Genomic DNA, 18,178 nt, shown 5'->3' on the forward strand with positions numbered 1-18,178 from the left:
TGCTGTAGAAACACAACAGCGGTATTTAACTTACAGCCAGTGGGCCAAACTGGGCCCACCACAGGCTGCCGGCTGGTGCACTTATTCATTAAATCAAATTTACTAAAGAGGCTCCAGCTACGTTTAATGTTGTTTGAACTCCTTCAGTTTAGGGCTGCCACGATTTGTCGATTAGTCACGATTACGTCGACTATCAAAATCGTCGACGACTGATTTAATAGTCGACGCGTCGTTTGAAACTTTGTACGATCACAAAAGACGCAGGAATAAGTGGCAGGATTTAAGAGTGTAATAACGGACTGAAACAGAAGATGGCAGCATTGCATGTACAAGGATGTCAGCTACCGTTAAACCCCGAAGAAGAAGAAGAAGAAGCAGCTGTGTCCCAGAATTCATAGCGCGGCCCAGCGCAGTTTCCAACAGTGGCGGCAGCTAGTTAGTTTTAATGTTACTCTTATTATTCTTTCTGGGTCACAAAATAAACGTTTAACATATTTTCAGGCGAGAATGTAGCTGTGTAAACCTCAAATATCTGCTCAGTTTATCAGGACACCACATATTTTCAAAAGCGCTCCGACGTTTTCGGAGACATCTGTTACCCACTAGCTCGTTAGCGAGCCGGGGGCTAGGTCACTAGCGCCGTGAGAACACCGGACTCCCCGCAAATCGTTTTCAAACCCACTGCCGTCTTTTGCTACTCAGGTTAAATATATATGAGTCACTTAGATAACTTAAAATGTTATTGTTTGGCTTTTTTTTTTTAGTATTTTATTTGTTCCTGAGTAAATCAGTTTGTCTGAGATTAAAGTTATAGTTTTTACACAGCTGAATAAACGTCAAGCAGACAGCTGATTATCAGAAGTGTGAGATGCTCCAGAATATACTCCAGTGTCCTGTTATATTTTAGATAGCAAGGAGTTTATTAATCTTCACCGAAACAATCTGCAAACTTCATTAAAATTCAATAAACTATCATCTTGTCTTTATTTTTAGTTAGCACAGACCTTAAACACTTAAAGCTGTAAGCCAGGGGTGCTCAATACGTCGATCGCGATCGACCAGTCGATCGCAAAGGTAGTATTGGTAGATCGCATGGCATTAAAAAAATAGATGCCAGCCTATCATCCATCCCATCACTTGATTGATACAGGGAAGCCAGTCAGATGACAGCAGATTTTTTCTGACGCTTAGGTCGCTGCGCATGCGCAAACAGCGGCGCGAAGTGTAGTAAAACTGACAAGCTAGTCAGCGAGTTAACTCCAATTTTTAGCTCTCGGTTTTTTCTCTTAAACCTGGCCGTCAGCAGCTACTGTCCGGACTATGCATCCCTGGCTGATTCAATTCAGTGCAAGTCATCAGAGTAAACTCAGGTAATGACAAAAAATTTACATAGTTAATTGTGTTGTGAAATATTGGATATTGCGGTTATGCATGTATATACATTGTAGATATAAAGAATCCTCAATATATTTATAAATAAGTATATGTTTTGGATTTTTGTAGTGGGTAGATCATTTTGACTTGGTCATTTTATAAGTAGCTCACATGCGGAAAAAGTGTGAGCACCCCTGCTGTAAGCTAATGATAGTTATATAAGAGCAGATGCTGCTGGTGCAATAAGCTGTAGTTTTACGTCTAATGGATGATGATCTGATTAGTCGACTAATCGCAAAAATAATCGGTGACTAGTCGACTATCAAAATAATCGTTTGTGGCAGCCCTACTTCAGTTGTAACCAAAGCATTTGTAACTAATTCAGATAATAAATAAAGTAAAATATGTGCTTTATCCGTATCCACAGGCATCATATCTATGCTTCCATGAAATTAATGCAGTTTAAAAGTCACTAAATCTGAAAATAAAATTGATGACTTGGAGGCCTTTTAATCATTATTCACTCTTTATTTATTTAGTGCTGTTAGGATAATTAACTGGACCCTGATTTCCTGTCATTTAAAAAAAATTACCCCCAGGCAAAGAAGTGTATGGAAAGGTCCTCAAGGCTGAGTATACCTGCCAGCAATGTGGCTGTATGTTAGTGACAAACAGTGCGTTGCAAATGCTACTCCTCATGTCTTTATACTTTCCTTCCAAGCAGACTTTCTTGTATTTTTTAAAGTGGTCTTAGGCAATAGCTCTCGAGGCATTTTGATCTTTTACGGTTTTTCTGCTTTTTCTACTCACTCTCAACTCAGTTGTTGTACCTGATCTTTTTCAGAGGAATTTTGGGAATTACAAATCTGTTAATGTAGAATTTCCAGATTATCTGTACTTTACTTGAGTATTTTTTTTTACGTTTACTAAATTTTTTAAACAAATATCGGTACTTTCTACTCTTTAGATTTTCAAAACAGACTTGTTACTTTCGGTTTAACACATTTGAAGGGAGTTTTTATTTCATGTCACTGCGGGCCTTCAAACATTAAACACATAAAAGACAATCCTAATAGCATATCAATCACCAGGGGTTATTGCATTAAAAAAAAGATGAAAGAGGCAAAACCATACAAGCTATGCATAATTTATATTGCCAGTCAAGGTGGGCCGGCGTTTGTTTTTTTCTTTGAACAAGTGGAGATGTTTTTAAGTTGTGTTCGCAGTACTTCAGTACTTCTAGCTAACCCTACAGAAGAAGAGCAAGTACAAAGGCAGTAACATTTTTTGAGTGGCAGGTAATTTCAAATGTAACGTTATTATCAGCTCAACAAATATCAGCAAGCGCACAAAGTGTGCAGTTTGTCACACAGTGTGTCTGCCTGCTAAGGGTCCAGCTGCTGTTCTTCACAGGGAGAGAAAAGAGTGCAAAATAACTTCACTCAAACAAACAGAGTTATACTAACTGTGTGTTATTGGCAGGTTGCATAGTGGATGTGGTGTTCCTGGTTATAGTTAGGTTACATGAAGGATAGCAGAGATTAATATGAATTTTAGCTGATGACACTTAATTCACTGAATTCCACCTTCATACCAACTTTATACTGGTATAAAGACAGAATAAACAATGTCGGTGTAGAGGATAGGAATCAGCCAAGATAGGACTGCTTGCATCTTTTTGAATACAGTTGTGTAACTCCACAAAGGTCAGCAGGAGCACAGATCAGCTCATCACAGCCTATATACTAAAAGAATCTACTGGAGCCCACAATATAAATTATTGTAAGCTATTATTCTTTTCCCCACTGTGAGCCACTACACCTGAATAAAATTTAGACTAAAGTAAAGTTTATATTCCTGTTTGCTAACATTATTTTATTACATTAATATAGCACAAGGTTCAGTTGCACAAAAATAGCTGATAGAGAGGTCCTAAAAATGACTTTTTACTTTCTTGCTCTGAGTACATTTCAGAGCCTGTACTTTTTCACCTTTACTTGAGTAAATAATTTAAATCAGTATAGAATATCTGTACTTTTGCCACTTCTGATAAACCGGTGTCTACGCATAGCAAACAACAAAAGAAACTATTTTCAATCTTCATGCATTTAACTACTAGCAGCCTGTTGCACAAACAGCAGGCTGCCTCATTTAATATAAAATAAAATGCCAATGATAACACATTGTGATTACCATGAAATAGTACTTTTGCAACAGTAAGGTGATTTTCAAAGAGTTAATAACTTAAAACCTGGCACATCTCTGCAGCGTGTCCTTTAAAAATTTTGAGAAACTGCACAAGTATAGGACAAATGAAGAGGTCGCAGTGCAAAAAGATACCTGCAGCAGATGAACATTATGTAAAAGTCACATCTTTAAAAAATAGGAAAAAATCCAGCGAAGACCTGACACAGGACCAGAAAGATGCATCTAGTCCTTAAGCTGATTCCTGTTTGCCGAAGCCACGTCAAAAATGTTCTCGAAATGATATTGGCAAATGAATGTGCTAAGTTACACAAAAAACTGGACTGAAAATCTGTGAAAAACATGCCTGGATTTGGATCCAAATGAGAAATTTTTAGTTGAAATTTTTGTCATGATGCACAGTCATGAAATGTCAGGAAAGAGGTACAACAGTGAGTCCCCACAGCCATCTGTAAAAAACACTGTCGTAGTTTGGAGCTGCACTTCAGACTGTGGTGTTGGGGATCTTGTCAAAATTGATGGAATTATGAAAGCAGAAAAGATTTTGATCCACCATGCAATACCATCTGGAAAGCATCTGATTGGCAACAACCTCATTTTTCAGCATGACAATGATCCCAAACACACTGCCAACATAGTAAAAGCAAACCTGGATAAAAACAAACAAACAATGGAACAGTATCAGTCATGGATTGAGTCTCCCAAGGGCTCAGCATTATTGAAGCAGTGTGGGATCATCTTGACAGAGTATCGAACAAAACACAGCCAACATCCAAATAAGAGCTCTGAATGTCCTTCCAGAAGCCTGGAGAAACTATTTCTTGAGACTACTTGAATAAATTACAAGAAAGTGTGCCTGAGAGAGTCTATGTAGAAGAATAGAGGTGGTCATACCAAATATTGACTTTCAAGCTGATTAGAATTATAGTATGAGCTTTGTTTTTGCCTTGCTTACTGCATTTCCATCTATGTTTGCATGTCTAAATAAACTGCTGCACCTATTTCCCATTTTCCTAGCAACATATAAAGAAATAAGATGTGGATCAAGACTTTTGCACAGTACTGTAAGCTATATTACGCTTTGGCTACAAATATTTGGTCTTTTTAAGAAAACTGAACTACAGGACATGGACGGCCTTGTCCGTTAACAAGCCACAGGTTAGTAATCTTGTAACGTGTCACCTGCTGTTTTCTAAACATAGCCACAACCTTGCAGACTTAAGGAAGCTTGCAAGCATTAGGTCAAGGTTATGTCAGGCTTTTAAGCTGTAAACATGTTAAGTGAAAAGTCTGGGGAGAGATTAACTCAGTTATGTGACTTGAAGAATAGAAATGTAAAGCGATTGTGAGCACTACCCCGTGTTCCTGATCAAATAAATGGGAACTATAATAGAATGTAGCGCACAAATCCTTTTCTCTTCTATTAGAAAGTTCTTGCCGCTGGGTGTCAAGGAAACACAGTATAGAATTTGATACGCTGTTATTCTTTTGAACCTGACAGTATGTGACCACAGAGAGAAAAGTGTGTATCCTGGAATAGAGTGTGACATTCATTGAATTTGATTGGGGCGGGCGGTTAAAAAGGAGGACAGGGAGCTGAGTGGCTGGGTGTGTCGGAGGAAAGGTGTTGTTGCAGTGATTGGGTTTTGACTGACAGCTGCAGGGGCAACCTGTATCTGACTCGATTGGACACTAGCTCATCCACAAGCAGCGGTGCACATAACTGAGCACACTCCCCTCTCTCTCCCTCACACACACACACTCTTGTTTGCGCTCCCCCTTTCTGTCTTAGTCATTCTCTGCTTGTCACCATATCTTTCTGTCTCCCCTCTGCCCACGCTTTTCTCCGCTTACCTCTCCCCTCCTGTCAGTTTGTTTTCCTTTCCTCTCTACCTTTATTTTCTTTGCCTCTTTTTTTCTCTCTTCACTTCTTCTGTGTGTGTTTTTTCCACTGCCACTCAGCAGTCATTCTTATCTAAAGCCTCTCCATGTACTCCATGTAAATTTTTACAGTGGGTGATCCCAATAGGAGCACCCTGAACGTTTGCCCTGTCAAAGCCATTTCAAAGTAGACACTGCAGATCCATTTATTATAACAGAACAAGACTATTCCTTATGCAGAACAAACATGATTCAGTGGACGGTTGAAATGTTTCCCAAACAAATGGATTTCTAGCATTGGTGGTCCCCTGACTGTGGCACACTCTCCATGCCTTGCTTCCATGCTGCCTATAATTTATCCACAACCATGCTGCCTGTTACAGCACGTACATGCAATGACAGTCACCTCCTCCTCCCCCGCCCCCTGTGCATTCCACCTGCCAATCAAACTTACCAGCTAGTCTTCTTCCTAGCCACTCCTGTGATGAGCTGACAGGGAAAGAGAATGAGTAGGGAAGGGATGACAGCAGAGTAGAGTGGGAGGGAGAGTGAGGAGGGGAGGGATGGGGGGTTTAGAGGGAAAAGGTGTGAGGAGAGATAGATGAGAGTTATAGGAAAGGACGAAGTTAGGAGGAGGAGGTGGAGGAGGAGGAGGAGACCAAAGGGTGGAGGCATGACAAGGCGAAGAGGCGCGAACGAGCTATGAGTGACAAGGCGGCAGAGAGATACGTGATGATGGAAGGAGGAAGAAGAGGGAGAAGAACTACAGATCGATGGAGATTCATCTATAATGCAGAAAGGCCAGGGGAAAGTGCTTTTGTGTGGGCAGGATTTAAGACGCGGCTTGCAGTTTGTTTCTGTGTGCATGCGGGTATCAGAAAAAACATGTACACGCTGTATCAGTGAACACACCAGAGCTTGTTTGAGCAGATTTTTGTTTTTGTCCGTGTGTGCTCGCACACAAGTCCTGTTTGAACAAGAGACCATTTGCACAAGAAGGCATCAGAAACCGAACATGTTAATTTTTGATTGCTTACAAGTGTTTCTGTGTGTGTGTGTACTTACTGTGACTGCTGTTACCCGCATAATTAGTGTGAGTGTGCGTGTGCTTTTTTTATTATACGATTGTGTACCTATGCTGTGTGACCTGACACCTTTACAGTGAGAAAATGTGACAGTATTTACACGCGTGTCTGTTTCATTGTATGTTGCTCTAAAATGCCTCAAAATTCGATTGAGGTCCTCCACACAACCAGGGTGAGAGCTTCGATTACAGTAAAGCCAGCCTGAACTGTTCATTACAGGCAGGGCTCCCATCCATATATCTTACAGTAAAACAGGCCAAAGTGCTATATAAGAGGCAGCATTTATCTGTGGTCATGAACTCGGGTTTACTAGACAGGAATCATGTCAAGCAATTGCACTTACTTCAGAAAAGCTACAGGCACTCCACAAAAGGCATATAAACCCTGAATTAACTGTCAAGAAAAAAAAATGGTAGCACATGTTGAAATTTTAGAAAATATTTCTGCTTTAATGATCATTGCAAGCAGGAAGAGGTGCAAGGAATGCGACTTAAAAAGTATTTTTTGACATCAAATACAATGACATCTCGCACCAAGAGTAAAAGCTGATGTCTCTTAACCATGACCACTAATGATTCTATAACCAATCGTAGCACTGTTACGTCTTTATTTAGTCCATTTTAGCCTGCCTTTTTTATTAATCCTTTATTTATCCAGGCAAAAAAATCTCATTGAGATTAAAAATCTCATTTCCAAGAGAGACCTGGCATCATGGCAACAGAGACCTGGCATCATGGCTTTTAAAGCCCACAAAGTAGAGATCAGAGTAACACTTACGCAACTTTAATACCAGGGTGGAAGTGTGAAGCTAAGTGGTTGCAACACCTTTAACTTTGGGTTTTTGTTTGTCAGCGACTGATCATATTAGTTTTAAAAGCTTTTCGGTAACTACAACAATAGGTGAATCCATTAGTGTCGACATTCAGCAGTGATCCTGCTGTCTTCAGTTCAGTAAGAGTGAATTCAGCCTGTTGCTCGGTCTAACCTGTCAGGATCAGTTGAGCACAAAACTAGCAATTATTAGCGTTGCATAGAGAGATGGTAGTTCAGCATCCTGTTATGTTGGACTGAATTATTAGTTACTGATAGTTAAACCTTGAAAAAAAAAGGTGCAACTTGATTGCTTTACCGCTCATTCAGCGGGATTCTTCGGTTCTAAAAGAGTCACTGTGATTGTCGTTTTTGTGATGTTTTTGTGTCTTTCACAATCATTTTTTTCTTTGTTCTGTGACACACTGTGAATCACAGCTCAGCATACAAGAGCGCCATCAGTCACAAGTGGGAGGAGCTTTACTGCCAATTCAGTCAATGACAAGGTTCACTCACTCCAGTCATTTAAAAATATTTCAGCTGTGAATCATTGAGTTTGGGCAAAGAGGAGAGCCTTGGTTTTCTCGCAAGCTGCTGGAAAATGCTGAAACATGACCATGACATTATGTGCTACATAGTTAAACCAGATATAGGATATTGTTTGGGATAGTATCTTTTTTATTCACTTTTTAAAATATTGTTGTTCTGACTAATAATTGTGCCTCGAACGGGGTACGTGTGACTGGGTGCAAGTGGTGTCTAGACTCCGGCTAAATCAGAGAGCACTGTATGTGTTTAAGCACTGAGGAATCTGTTTGTCTTACTCGGGGTTGCCGTTGCCGACACACCGAAGAGAAAACTTCTCCCCCTCTCTAGGCAGAGTGCTCTCAGGGTGTATCATCACGTTCGGGGAATCTGTAAGTGTACGACAGACACACCCACAAATATACACAGAGACACAAATTAAAGTTATATAACAGAAGACTTGTAACCGTGCGAATATGCACAATCCCATTCATCCCCATCTCCATCTCCTCCCATCTGCATCCTGTAGGCGTCACCATCTCTCTGCCTCCCACTATGACATAACCCCTTACACAACATCACTTTCCACCGGCGATGCAGTACTGTCATATTTCCCACAGGGTGGCAGCAGTGACACAGACTCCATAACTCCAATTATAGTTTCATTTTAGATGATAACCCTCTCTCCTTATTCACTGTGACTCAACTCTGGCTAAGTGCACCAGCAGAGGAAGGTGAATTTCCTGTGTGGTCATGATTACAGGCAGCTAATGTGGAATTATTGGAGCAAAGATCAAACCGAAAAAGGGGAAAATGGGCTTATACTGCCCAATAAAAGAAAAGGTCAGGATAGAAATAAAGAAACAGAGCAGTCTGAGGTTTTCCACTGCTTCTCACCCATCCCCGAGTAGCTTCTGTACCTGCCTTCCTTCCCCCCAATTTCCCAGTTGACTTACACAACACCCGCAGAGCCTGCTCGCTCCTCTTGTCCCCCGGAGAAAGAGAGGGGTGGTTGACGGCGCAGGTGATGAGCGTGTTGTCATCGCTGGCGCTCACCTCCAGGGTGAGCTCGCTGCTCACGTTGTACGTGGGGTTGCCATCAACAGTCTCCACCACCTGTGGACCGCCTGAGGTGAAGAGAACAAGAAGAATACGGTTAGGAGGAGAGCGCCTGCATCTCAAACTGGCACTGGTACAGTAGTCTTGAACAAAAAATTCACACAACTCACAAGCTATGACACAGAAAAGGACTTTGCACTGTAATTAGGATGTGGCGGTTTCATGTGCAGAACGACAATGACCCCCATTTGTTCCCATTAAATGAAAAATGCTTTTGCAGTTACCTTGTGCCCTCGGGTGTTTTGTTCTGCGATGTATCATTTTGTTCCGCATACACTGTATGTCTGACAATCCATTTCAAACCATATTTTAGCAATGTGAGAAAATATCATTGTTTTCTCTCGTCATCATCATTTCTTTTCCCTGCTGACTCATTCAGCAATGCATAAATCATTCTGTCCAATAAGACTTCACATCACAGAGAATCTTTGTGTTCAAAATAATTAGCTTATGGTACCTTAACCAGAGCAGGCATTAGTGAGTCGACAGAAAATTACTCAACAACACTTATAATTGATCCATATTTTAAGTGATTAACCAAGCCAAATCATTGCACATGTTCTTCTTTGTCAATAATAGGATGTCAATCGAAGACATCTTCTTTCCACTGTTTGAAAATAGTCTTATAATTGTTAACTGCAGCACCACATTTGTTCCATTTTGCAATCAACTACTGTGGTTGTGGTTGAATTTCCTCAAACTCATCCATTGACAGTTGAACACATGGAAACTGTTTCTTCTGGCAACACTTCTTTTAAATTCTCATGTAATCAAAACACATCTCAAAGCTTTGTATCTATCTTCACATGTGTTTTCTGTAAGGGTAAAACTTGCACAATGGCAGCTCCAAATTTCAGCTCTCTTCAGCACCCACAGCCACTGCAATGTAACATCAGTAAACTGCACACAGCACTCTCATGTTTACTAACCAGGCCAGTCTGTGATGTTTCATGCTGAAGGACACCAAAGGGACAAGAGAGGCTAAAGATCTAATGCTGCTAAGTCCAGCTTTCTTTGGACTCGCTTGCTCGCTGTTGCTTAGGAGACGGATTGCATTGCATATGATTTGATCCATCACTGTAGACAGACAAGCAACTGTACTGAAGCAAAGAATTTATCCTGGCAAATAAAGAGCATCTGCAACATCTTCCACACAATCTGTTGAAGCTCTATTTCTCAATTTAAAATGATGAAACAGGTCAGATATTATAGAAAAACTTTAAAGTAACAATATGCTCCAATTTGCATATACTGTAGAAACATTTCAAAAGCTGTTATACTTCTTTCCTTTAAATTCATGGAAGCTGCCACGAAAAACTGTGCTGAAGAAGAACTGGGCAGACGTGCCTGCGCCTGAGCGAGCAACAGCAGCATCGCTGCAGTCATAGTATGAAAGCATAAACACAGTTGAGTTGTTGTCAGCCAGAAATCGCATTCTATTGTAAGAAGAGATATCAAACTGGGTGGTCAGACCGTGAAAGTGGTTGGTGAATCTGGGAAAGTGGACCAGAACCTTATCATTTACTCCTGCATGGGTTGACGCACACACTCACACATGCACGCACAAGCATGGGCACATGTAGGTCAAGCTCATGAATAACATATACACAGCGGAGACAGATAGTGGCAGGAAAGAGGATTGAAAAACACACACCTGTTTTTTTTTTGTTTTGTTTTTTCCCCCCACTGTCTCACACTTTCTCTCAAAACCTCAGATATTATAGACACCTCCCTCTCTTCTCCTTCCTCCCCCAGAGAACTCTTCAAATACCACTGAATCTAATGACATCTCTCTTTTTATTACCATGACCAGTCCTCTGACCCACAGAGAAAATTAGTTTACTTTCCAGGTGCATTTCAATAATCGTATGCCACTCTAAGGAGTCACTTTCTGTCTCTCTCACTATCTTCTCTCTCTCTCAATCCACACACAAATACAGGCAGTATATTGCCTTTATTAAAGACCACAGATCTCCAAAACCAGACTTGGGAATGGTGAAGCCCTATTTGTTTACTCCTTGACTCTTGTGTACAGTATTTTTGAATTTGTGCAATTGAGTTTTAATACGGTTTTTGTGCCCAAGGGGTCATGGTACCGATTCAACATATTCATTAAGGAAAAAACAAGATGCAGTCAGTTTAAGTGCGTTTTCCCTAGACAGCTGTGATGCACATTTGCCCATAATTCACATTTCCTCAGTTCATTATTAGATAATCAGTGCAGATTTGCATGTCAGCTGCTGCAAGCAGAGCAATAACCAAATCAGACTGGAAAATAGCAAAATATTTTGCTACATTGGATTATGCATCAGCTAGCATATTCTAAAGGGTCAGTTTACCAAGAACCTGAAAATGGCTATAATTATTTAATAGTTAAAACACTTTGTTCATCCCTTTGAATTCAAGTCTTGGTTGTTTTATTTCAGAGTGATTGTAGCAACATACAGAGACACTCTGAAGTCTTTTTAACTGTAACACATAAGCATATCCATGCAGATCAATTTGTTTTGTCCCCTTGGTCTGTGATATTCATCTTGAGGACTCCTGTCTCCATCCATATAATGTGAACTTTAATAGAATCTGGTGCACACAGCATTAGAGAGCGAATCTAAAAAGAACAAAAAATTCTCCGCAGAAACAAGGTCCTCGTTACTGTTTCTCCAATTAAAGTGGTTCATAGTGGAATAACTAGGATGTTATTTCTGGAAACATAGGTCATTGTTAAATTTTTTAAATATTTTACTTCTGACTGCTGTGGGCATGAAACTCTATTCATCATCACCGAACTGAAGATGAGACAGAAATCTTCAGACAAACTCAAAACCTGAACAAGATAATGGATATAATATGTACTGAAAGCTGCTATAATGAGTACTTTTTCTATTAACAATGGCCTACATGACTCTGTGATTGGGGTGGATTCTAGCAGGGAAGTCTCTCCCACAATCTGGGAAGCATTCAAAGCTTATCTGGGGTGGGGTGCCTGTAACTCAGGCTGTAGCCAAATATCATCAGGAAACGTACCCAACTCCAAGTTGCACTCCAATGTATTCACTGGAGTGTGAATGTTAGATAGAAAGCACTTAAGCATAGAAAAAAAAAGTAGTTGTATGAATGGGTGTGAATGGATGAATGACGCAAGTTGTAGAAAGTGCCCTGAGTGCTCAGGCAGAGTAGAAAAGCACTGTATAAGAACCAGTCCATCTATCTTGGAGAGCAACTGGTCAACATGGGAGAGTAATCTGTTGCTATAGTTTACCTGAGCATTATGGCTATTGTGAGTACCAGTGTTGGTCAAGTTACTTGAAAAAAGTAATCAGTAACTAATTACTGATTACTTCCCCAAAAAAGTAATCCGGTTACTTTACTGATTACTTATTTTCAAAAGTAATTAATTACTTAGTTACTTGGTTACTTTTTAAACACACGATTTACAACCAGAATAGATACTAAAGCGATAGCTCTATCAGCCCAATTCTACTTTTTCTGCATAATCCATCATACAAAATGTAATCAAATGGAAAAGTCTCTTTTTTTTAAACTTGTTTTATCAGTTTTAATCTTTTAACTTTATGCATCAAGCAAAAATTTAATTATATGCACCATTCTCTGACTTGAAGAAATTAGTTTAACATTTAAACCTATTTTCTGCACATTCCAGCACATAAAATAAAATATTTTTTGTGTTTACACTCAGTCTTTCAAATAGATGCAAGTAAAACACAGCAGAAAATAAATAAAATCAAAGACTAGCGGTCCTGTTGCTCTATTTTCACCTGTAAAGCAGGAGTGGGGTAGGCGGAGATGTGCTCTGGTGCAGGTGTGCCGCAGCGGTAGGGATGGGTATCGTTTAGGTTTTATCCGATACCGGTGCCAAACCGGTACTTTTGAAACAGTGCCGGTGCTTAAACAGTGCTCGAACCGGTACTTAAACAATGGAAAACACAAACTTTGTCCTGAAACCTCTCATGTTTAGCTGTTTTTTTGTAAAAAGATAACAATGTTAGTCTTCTTTGCAGCTATAGGGCATATATAGTATCACTCTTGGCTGGAAGCAGTGCTTAAACAATGGACAAACACAAACTTTGTCCAAAAACCTCTCATGTTTACCTCTTTTCCACTTTTCCTTTGGTCATTTTAGCCTTTTTTGGCCAGGGTGAAGGGAGTATCTGCGCATTTCTCGGCTTTTAACAAAATGCTATATGTCGCCAGGTGTTTCATCAGATTCGAGGTGTTACCTCGTGTTACCTCCTTTGCACAGCATCACAGTATCAGCTTAAAGCACTTGTTGCAGGCTGCTGAGTTTGCATCTTTTCCTGTGAAGTACAGCCAGACTTTGACCGCTTCGCCTTGGCACCAGATACCGGTACCCATTCCTACGCAGCGGTCAGTTGAAGAATCCGCAAGTTTCTCTGTGAATTTCCCATTACGTCGTTGCGCACTCGGAGCATGTTTAGGGGGTTTTTTTCGGTGTAAAAAGAAGTTTTCTTCCCACGCACAACGGACGCTAATGTTTTTGTCACTTTTTATGGAATCAAACTCAAAGTAAGGTCAGTACTTCCACGCTTTAAACGCTGCATGCTCATACTCTCTCCCGCACTCGATATATGATCCATTGTTGATCTGCACACAGCTGTTGTCACAAACTGTTAGTTGTAGGCCTGAGAGTGTGTGTAATTGTTTAGAGAGAAAGGAATTTATGGACACTGGGGGTCTGCCTGCCATAGAAGGCGACAGGAAGCTACAGTTGGGGGTTGCTGATGCTGATGCTTGTACCTTTAATAAAACTCATAATTGTTATAAACTTAGAAGTAGGTTTGTAGGAGACTCTCCACCTTATCTGTAAATGTAAGACAACAAGAGGCCAATGGCCCAGTGGATGCAGAGTGGGAGTCTCAGTGTTTGTAATATGTTAACTCTGTTTTCTATGTTGTGTAGAGGAATTTGGTGTAGCTTGGGTGAGGAGATTACATTTATGACCGGCAGGAAGTCACGTACACAGAGACACACACACAGTGCTTTGACTGTTATGACGCACCCACACCCACATGCACACTCACTCACGTGCACTCACATAGACATACGGGTACGCGCACACACAGGCACTCACGTGCTCGTGCATACACACAGAGACACAGAGTTTGCAGCACACCGTGGGGGTTTTATGACGGGGTCGCGTCTATAAAGCTGACTGTAACAAACAAAGGAGTGGAAGATTTGCAGAGGGACACCGGCCTTGCACATCTCCCCTTCTAGAAGATGCATGCTTAAATGAAGATGAATGAAGATGAATAAAGGTTTTGTGAAAAAGGACTACTGAGTTCCGGTGCCGTCCCGGAATAAAAGAACCGGGGTGAAACTGATTTCGTAACACTATGAAAGCGAATCCAGGTTTGCTATTTCTTTTGGCTCCATCAACCAACATCAACTTTCTTCAGAGTTCGTTCTTCTTTTCCCCTCACTGTTATGGTGGTTTCAGACAGTGTTCTCAATCTTTGGGTTTGTATAACATCAATGAGAGGAGATGTCCTTAATATGGTCACACCAAGCACAGCAAATCTGCTGTTAATGATGGGCGACCAATGAGCAGACATTTGGCTTAATGAAAGTGGCAAAGAGAGCTAAAACAGCTTGGTTCAAACAGAAAGGCAGCACAAGTGTCTGGTATACAGTAAGAGCTAGCTCTAATTTCTTTATATTTTGCCAGGAAAGTGATAAATAAGAGCAGCAATTCATTAAAACATGTGCAAACTTAAGTGGAAATACATTATATAAGGCAAAAATAGAGTACGTATAATCTCAACAAGCCTGAAAGTAAATATTTGGTATAACCACCATCATTCTTTAACACTGCCTGAACTCTATTAAGCAAGCTTTCTTGCAATTTCTTTAAGTAGCCTTCATAATAATGAAGTAAATGATGAAGCTCTTGCCAATTAGGTGCTTTCCAGATGGCATTGCATGGTGGATCAAAATCTTTTCTGGCTTCATAATTCAATCAGTTTTGGCACGATCCCAAACACGACTGGCTGAAAAGCAGCTCCAAACCATGAACTTGACAGTGCTTTACGCTCACTTTTGCATCTCTCTCCTGACCAATACTGATGAACATTAAGACAAAACAACTTCAAATTTGGATTAATTACATCATTAGAACTGTTGCCACTGATTTAGAGTTCAGTTCTTGAGTAATTTGACCTACCTCAGCCTGTTCTCCACATTCCCTTCCATGAGAATGGCATCCTGTGAGTCACCCTGCTGCTAGCATTTATGCCCGTTATATATTACATGATTCATTATAATTAACAACAGTTTAAAAGTTAATGTCACAAAATACTTCACAAAAACACAAAATAATTACAAAAACATCTCATACGATCAAAGTAATGCCTTTAATGACTGCTAAATCTTTAAACTAAATCTTAATATTCAGTGTTAGGAAAAGTGTGTGCAGCATTCTGCTTCATTAATATTTAAGCTCAACGATACTCCAGCACCTGCTAAAAATTTCATGGGATACTGACACTTTTCTATAGAACTCGTATTCCTCGATTAAAAAAAAGGTGGCCAATCGGCACATCCTTGAAACTAACTTCCCCCAAGGTGGTGATGCCATGCAGATGAGGTGGTGGAGCTGCTGATGCATCAACCCTCAAGCGTCCAATCTGCTATAAAATAATCATATTATGAAAATCAAACAACTGGATGCAGCAATTACTGTGACCAGCGTGTTTGGGACTTCATGGCTAAAGAAGCGTGTTTGTGACCAGAAGGTCCAGATTAGAGCGGAAAAAATTATTAAATGAATCCATTAGTTCATGGACCAAATGTCCCAAAATCGCTGCTTTCGTAATCAAAGAAATTAAGCTGCCAGTGAGATTAAATTGTTTTGTTTGTGCTAAAGACAGACTCGACTGTGTGGTGTCCTTTAATTATTGCGCTGGGAAAATGTGATATTATCAAATCAAACTGTGACTTTTTTTGTTTGAAAAAAAATTCCACTGATAATAAATAAACTGATAATTTAACATTTGAAAACATTAACGGAGGAAAAACGATCATCATTTTGCCAATGCTTTCACTTTTAAACCTAATTTTTTACAATATGACTTTACAATATCTTAATGCGTATCTTGAATCATAAGGATGATATTTTATTTTCAATATGCTACGAGTATTTAGTGACTCTTTTTAGACAAAGGTGCGAGCAAAATTAATCCATTACTAAAAAAAGAAGAAAAACAGCTCAGTTCAGTGTGGGGAGCTAAATGAAATTAGTGAATAAGTTCTCTTATTCAGTAAGTACTTTACCCCCCACCACGACCAGTTGAGCTGATTATAAGACTCCAGTTTCTCAAAGGTGTGAAAATACATGACTATGAATAGGAAGAAACAAATGCTCAGCAAAAAGCCTTCCTGTGAAAGAGTAGAAGGTTTTAAAATAATCGAAACAGTCATCAGATTTAATCTTTAAGTGGATTAGGTCCAGAGAAAGCACTGAAGTCTGATTTAAGTGTTCATATGAGGTCATCTAATTTGGAAAGAAAGTTAATTAGTCTTGTTACTGAATTACTGAGTGAAGCTGATGGGATGCATCTGTCTTGCTGTGTCCATGTGTGTCCATATTCAGTGGTTCAGATGACAAAGTGCTATACTCAGGTTTAAGATATAGTATTTCCATTTTCTTCCACTTACTAGTTTAACTTCACTTCAATTAAGTTTTTACTCAGAACCACTACATTGAAAAGGACACTATTTTTTCCCATCTGCAGTAATTTACAGGGAGTGCAGAATTATTAGGCAAATGAGTATTTTGTCCACATCATCCTCTTCATGCATGTTGTCTTACTCCAAGCTGTATAGGCTCGAAAGCCTACTACCAATTAAGCATATTAGGTGATGTGCATCTCTGTAATGAGAAGGGGTGTGGTCTAATGACATCAACACCCTATATCAGGTGTGCATAATTATTAGGCAACGTCCTTTCCTTTGGCAAAATGGGTCAAAAGAAGGACTTGACAGGCTCAGAAAAGTCAAAAATAGTGAGATATCTTGCAGAGGGATGCAGCAGTCTCAAAATTGCAAAGCTTCTGAAGCGTGATCATCGAACAATCAAGCGTTTCATTCAAAATAGTCAACAGGGTCGCAAGAAGCGTGTGGAAAAACCAAGGCGCAAAATAACTGCCCATGAACTGAGAAAAGTCAAGCGTGCAGCTGCCAAGATGCCACTTGCCACCAGTTTGGCCATATTTCAGAGCTGCAACATCACTGGAGTGCCCAAAAGCACAAGGTGTGCAATACTCAGAGACATGGCCAAGGTAAGAAAGGCTGAAAGACGACCACCACTGAACAAGACACACAAGCTGAAACGTCAAGACTGGGCCAAGAAATATCTCATCTGCATCCTTCAAGAAAAACATGATTTTCATGCAGGACAATGCTCCATCACACGCGTCCAAGTACTCCACAGCGTGGCTGGCAAGAAAGGGTATAAAAGAAGAAAAACTAATGACATGGCCACCTTGTTCACCTGATCTGAACCCCATTGAGAACCTGTGGTCCATCATCAAATGTGAGATTTACAAGGAGGGAAAACAGTACACCTCTCTGAACAGTGTCTGGGAGGCTGTGGTTGCTGCTGCACGCAATGTTGATGGTGAACAGATCAAAACACTGACAGAATCCATGGATGGCAGGCTTTTGAGTGTCCTTGCAAAGAAAGGTGGCTATATTGGTCGCTGATTTGTTTTTGTTTTGTTTTTGAATGTCAGAAATGTATATTTGTGAATGTGGAGATGTTATATTGGTTTCACCGGTAAAAATAAATAATTGAAATGGGTATATATTTGTTTTTTGTTAAGTTGCCTAATAATTATGCACAGTAATAGTCACCTGCACACACAGATATCCCCCTAAAATAGCTAAAACTAGAAACAAACTAAAAACTACTTCCAAAAACATTCAGCTTTGATATTAATGAGTTTTTTGGGTTCATTGAGAACATGGTTGTTGTTCAATAATAAAATTATTCCTCAAAAATACAACTTGCCTAATAATTCTGCACTCCCTGTATATTTGCAGTTCGGGCTCTTTTCTAAGACCTCTCAGACTTAAACATGTATTTAGTTTTGGACAGTGACACGATTTTTGTGATTTTGCTTCTCTACATTATCGCAGTT

The 18,178-nt window shown here is 39.9% G+C and overlaps 1 protein-coding gene across 5 annotated transcripts in view; it reads right to left on the reverse strand.

Moving 5' to 3' along the window:
* cadm3 (cell adhesion molecule 3) overlaps positions 1 to 18,178 on the reverse strand; it is a 113,957-nt gene that overhangs the window by 13,728 nt on the left and 82,051 nt on the right. For all 5 annotated transcript variants that reach the window (XM_080861480.1, XM_080861478.1, XM_080861477.1 and 2 more), the window contains exons 6-7: positions 8,837 to 9,007; positions 8,180 to 8,270 (exon numbers count right to left, since the gene is read on the reverse strand). In XM_080861480.1, coding sequence (XP_080717606.1) covers positions 8,180 to 8,270; positions 8,837 to 9,007 — 262 coding nt within the window. The remainder of the gene's footprint in view (positions 1 to 8,179; positions 8,271 to 8,836; positions 9,008 to 18,178) is intronic.

This window comes from Rhamphochromis sp. 'chilingali' (assembly GCF_963969265.1).
Source record: "Rhamphochromis sp. 'chilingali' genome assembly, chromosome: 16".
In the NCBI taxonomy this organism is placed as follows: domain Eukaryota; kingdom Metazoa; phylum Chordata; class Actinopteri; order Cichliformes; family Cichlidae; genus Rhamphochromis; species Rhamphochromis sp. 'chilingali'.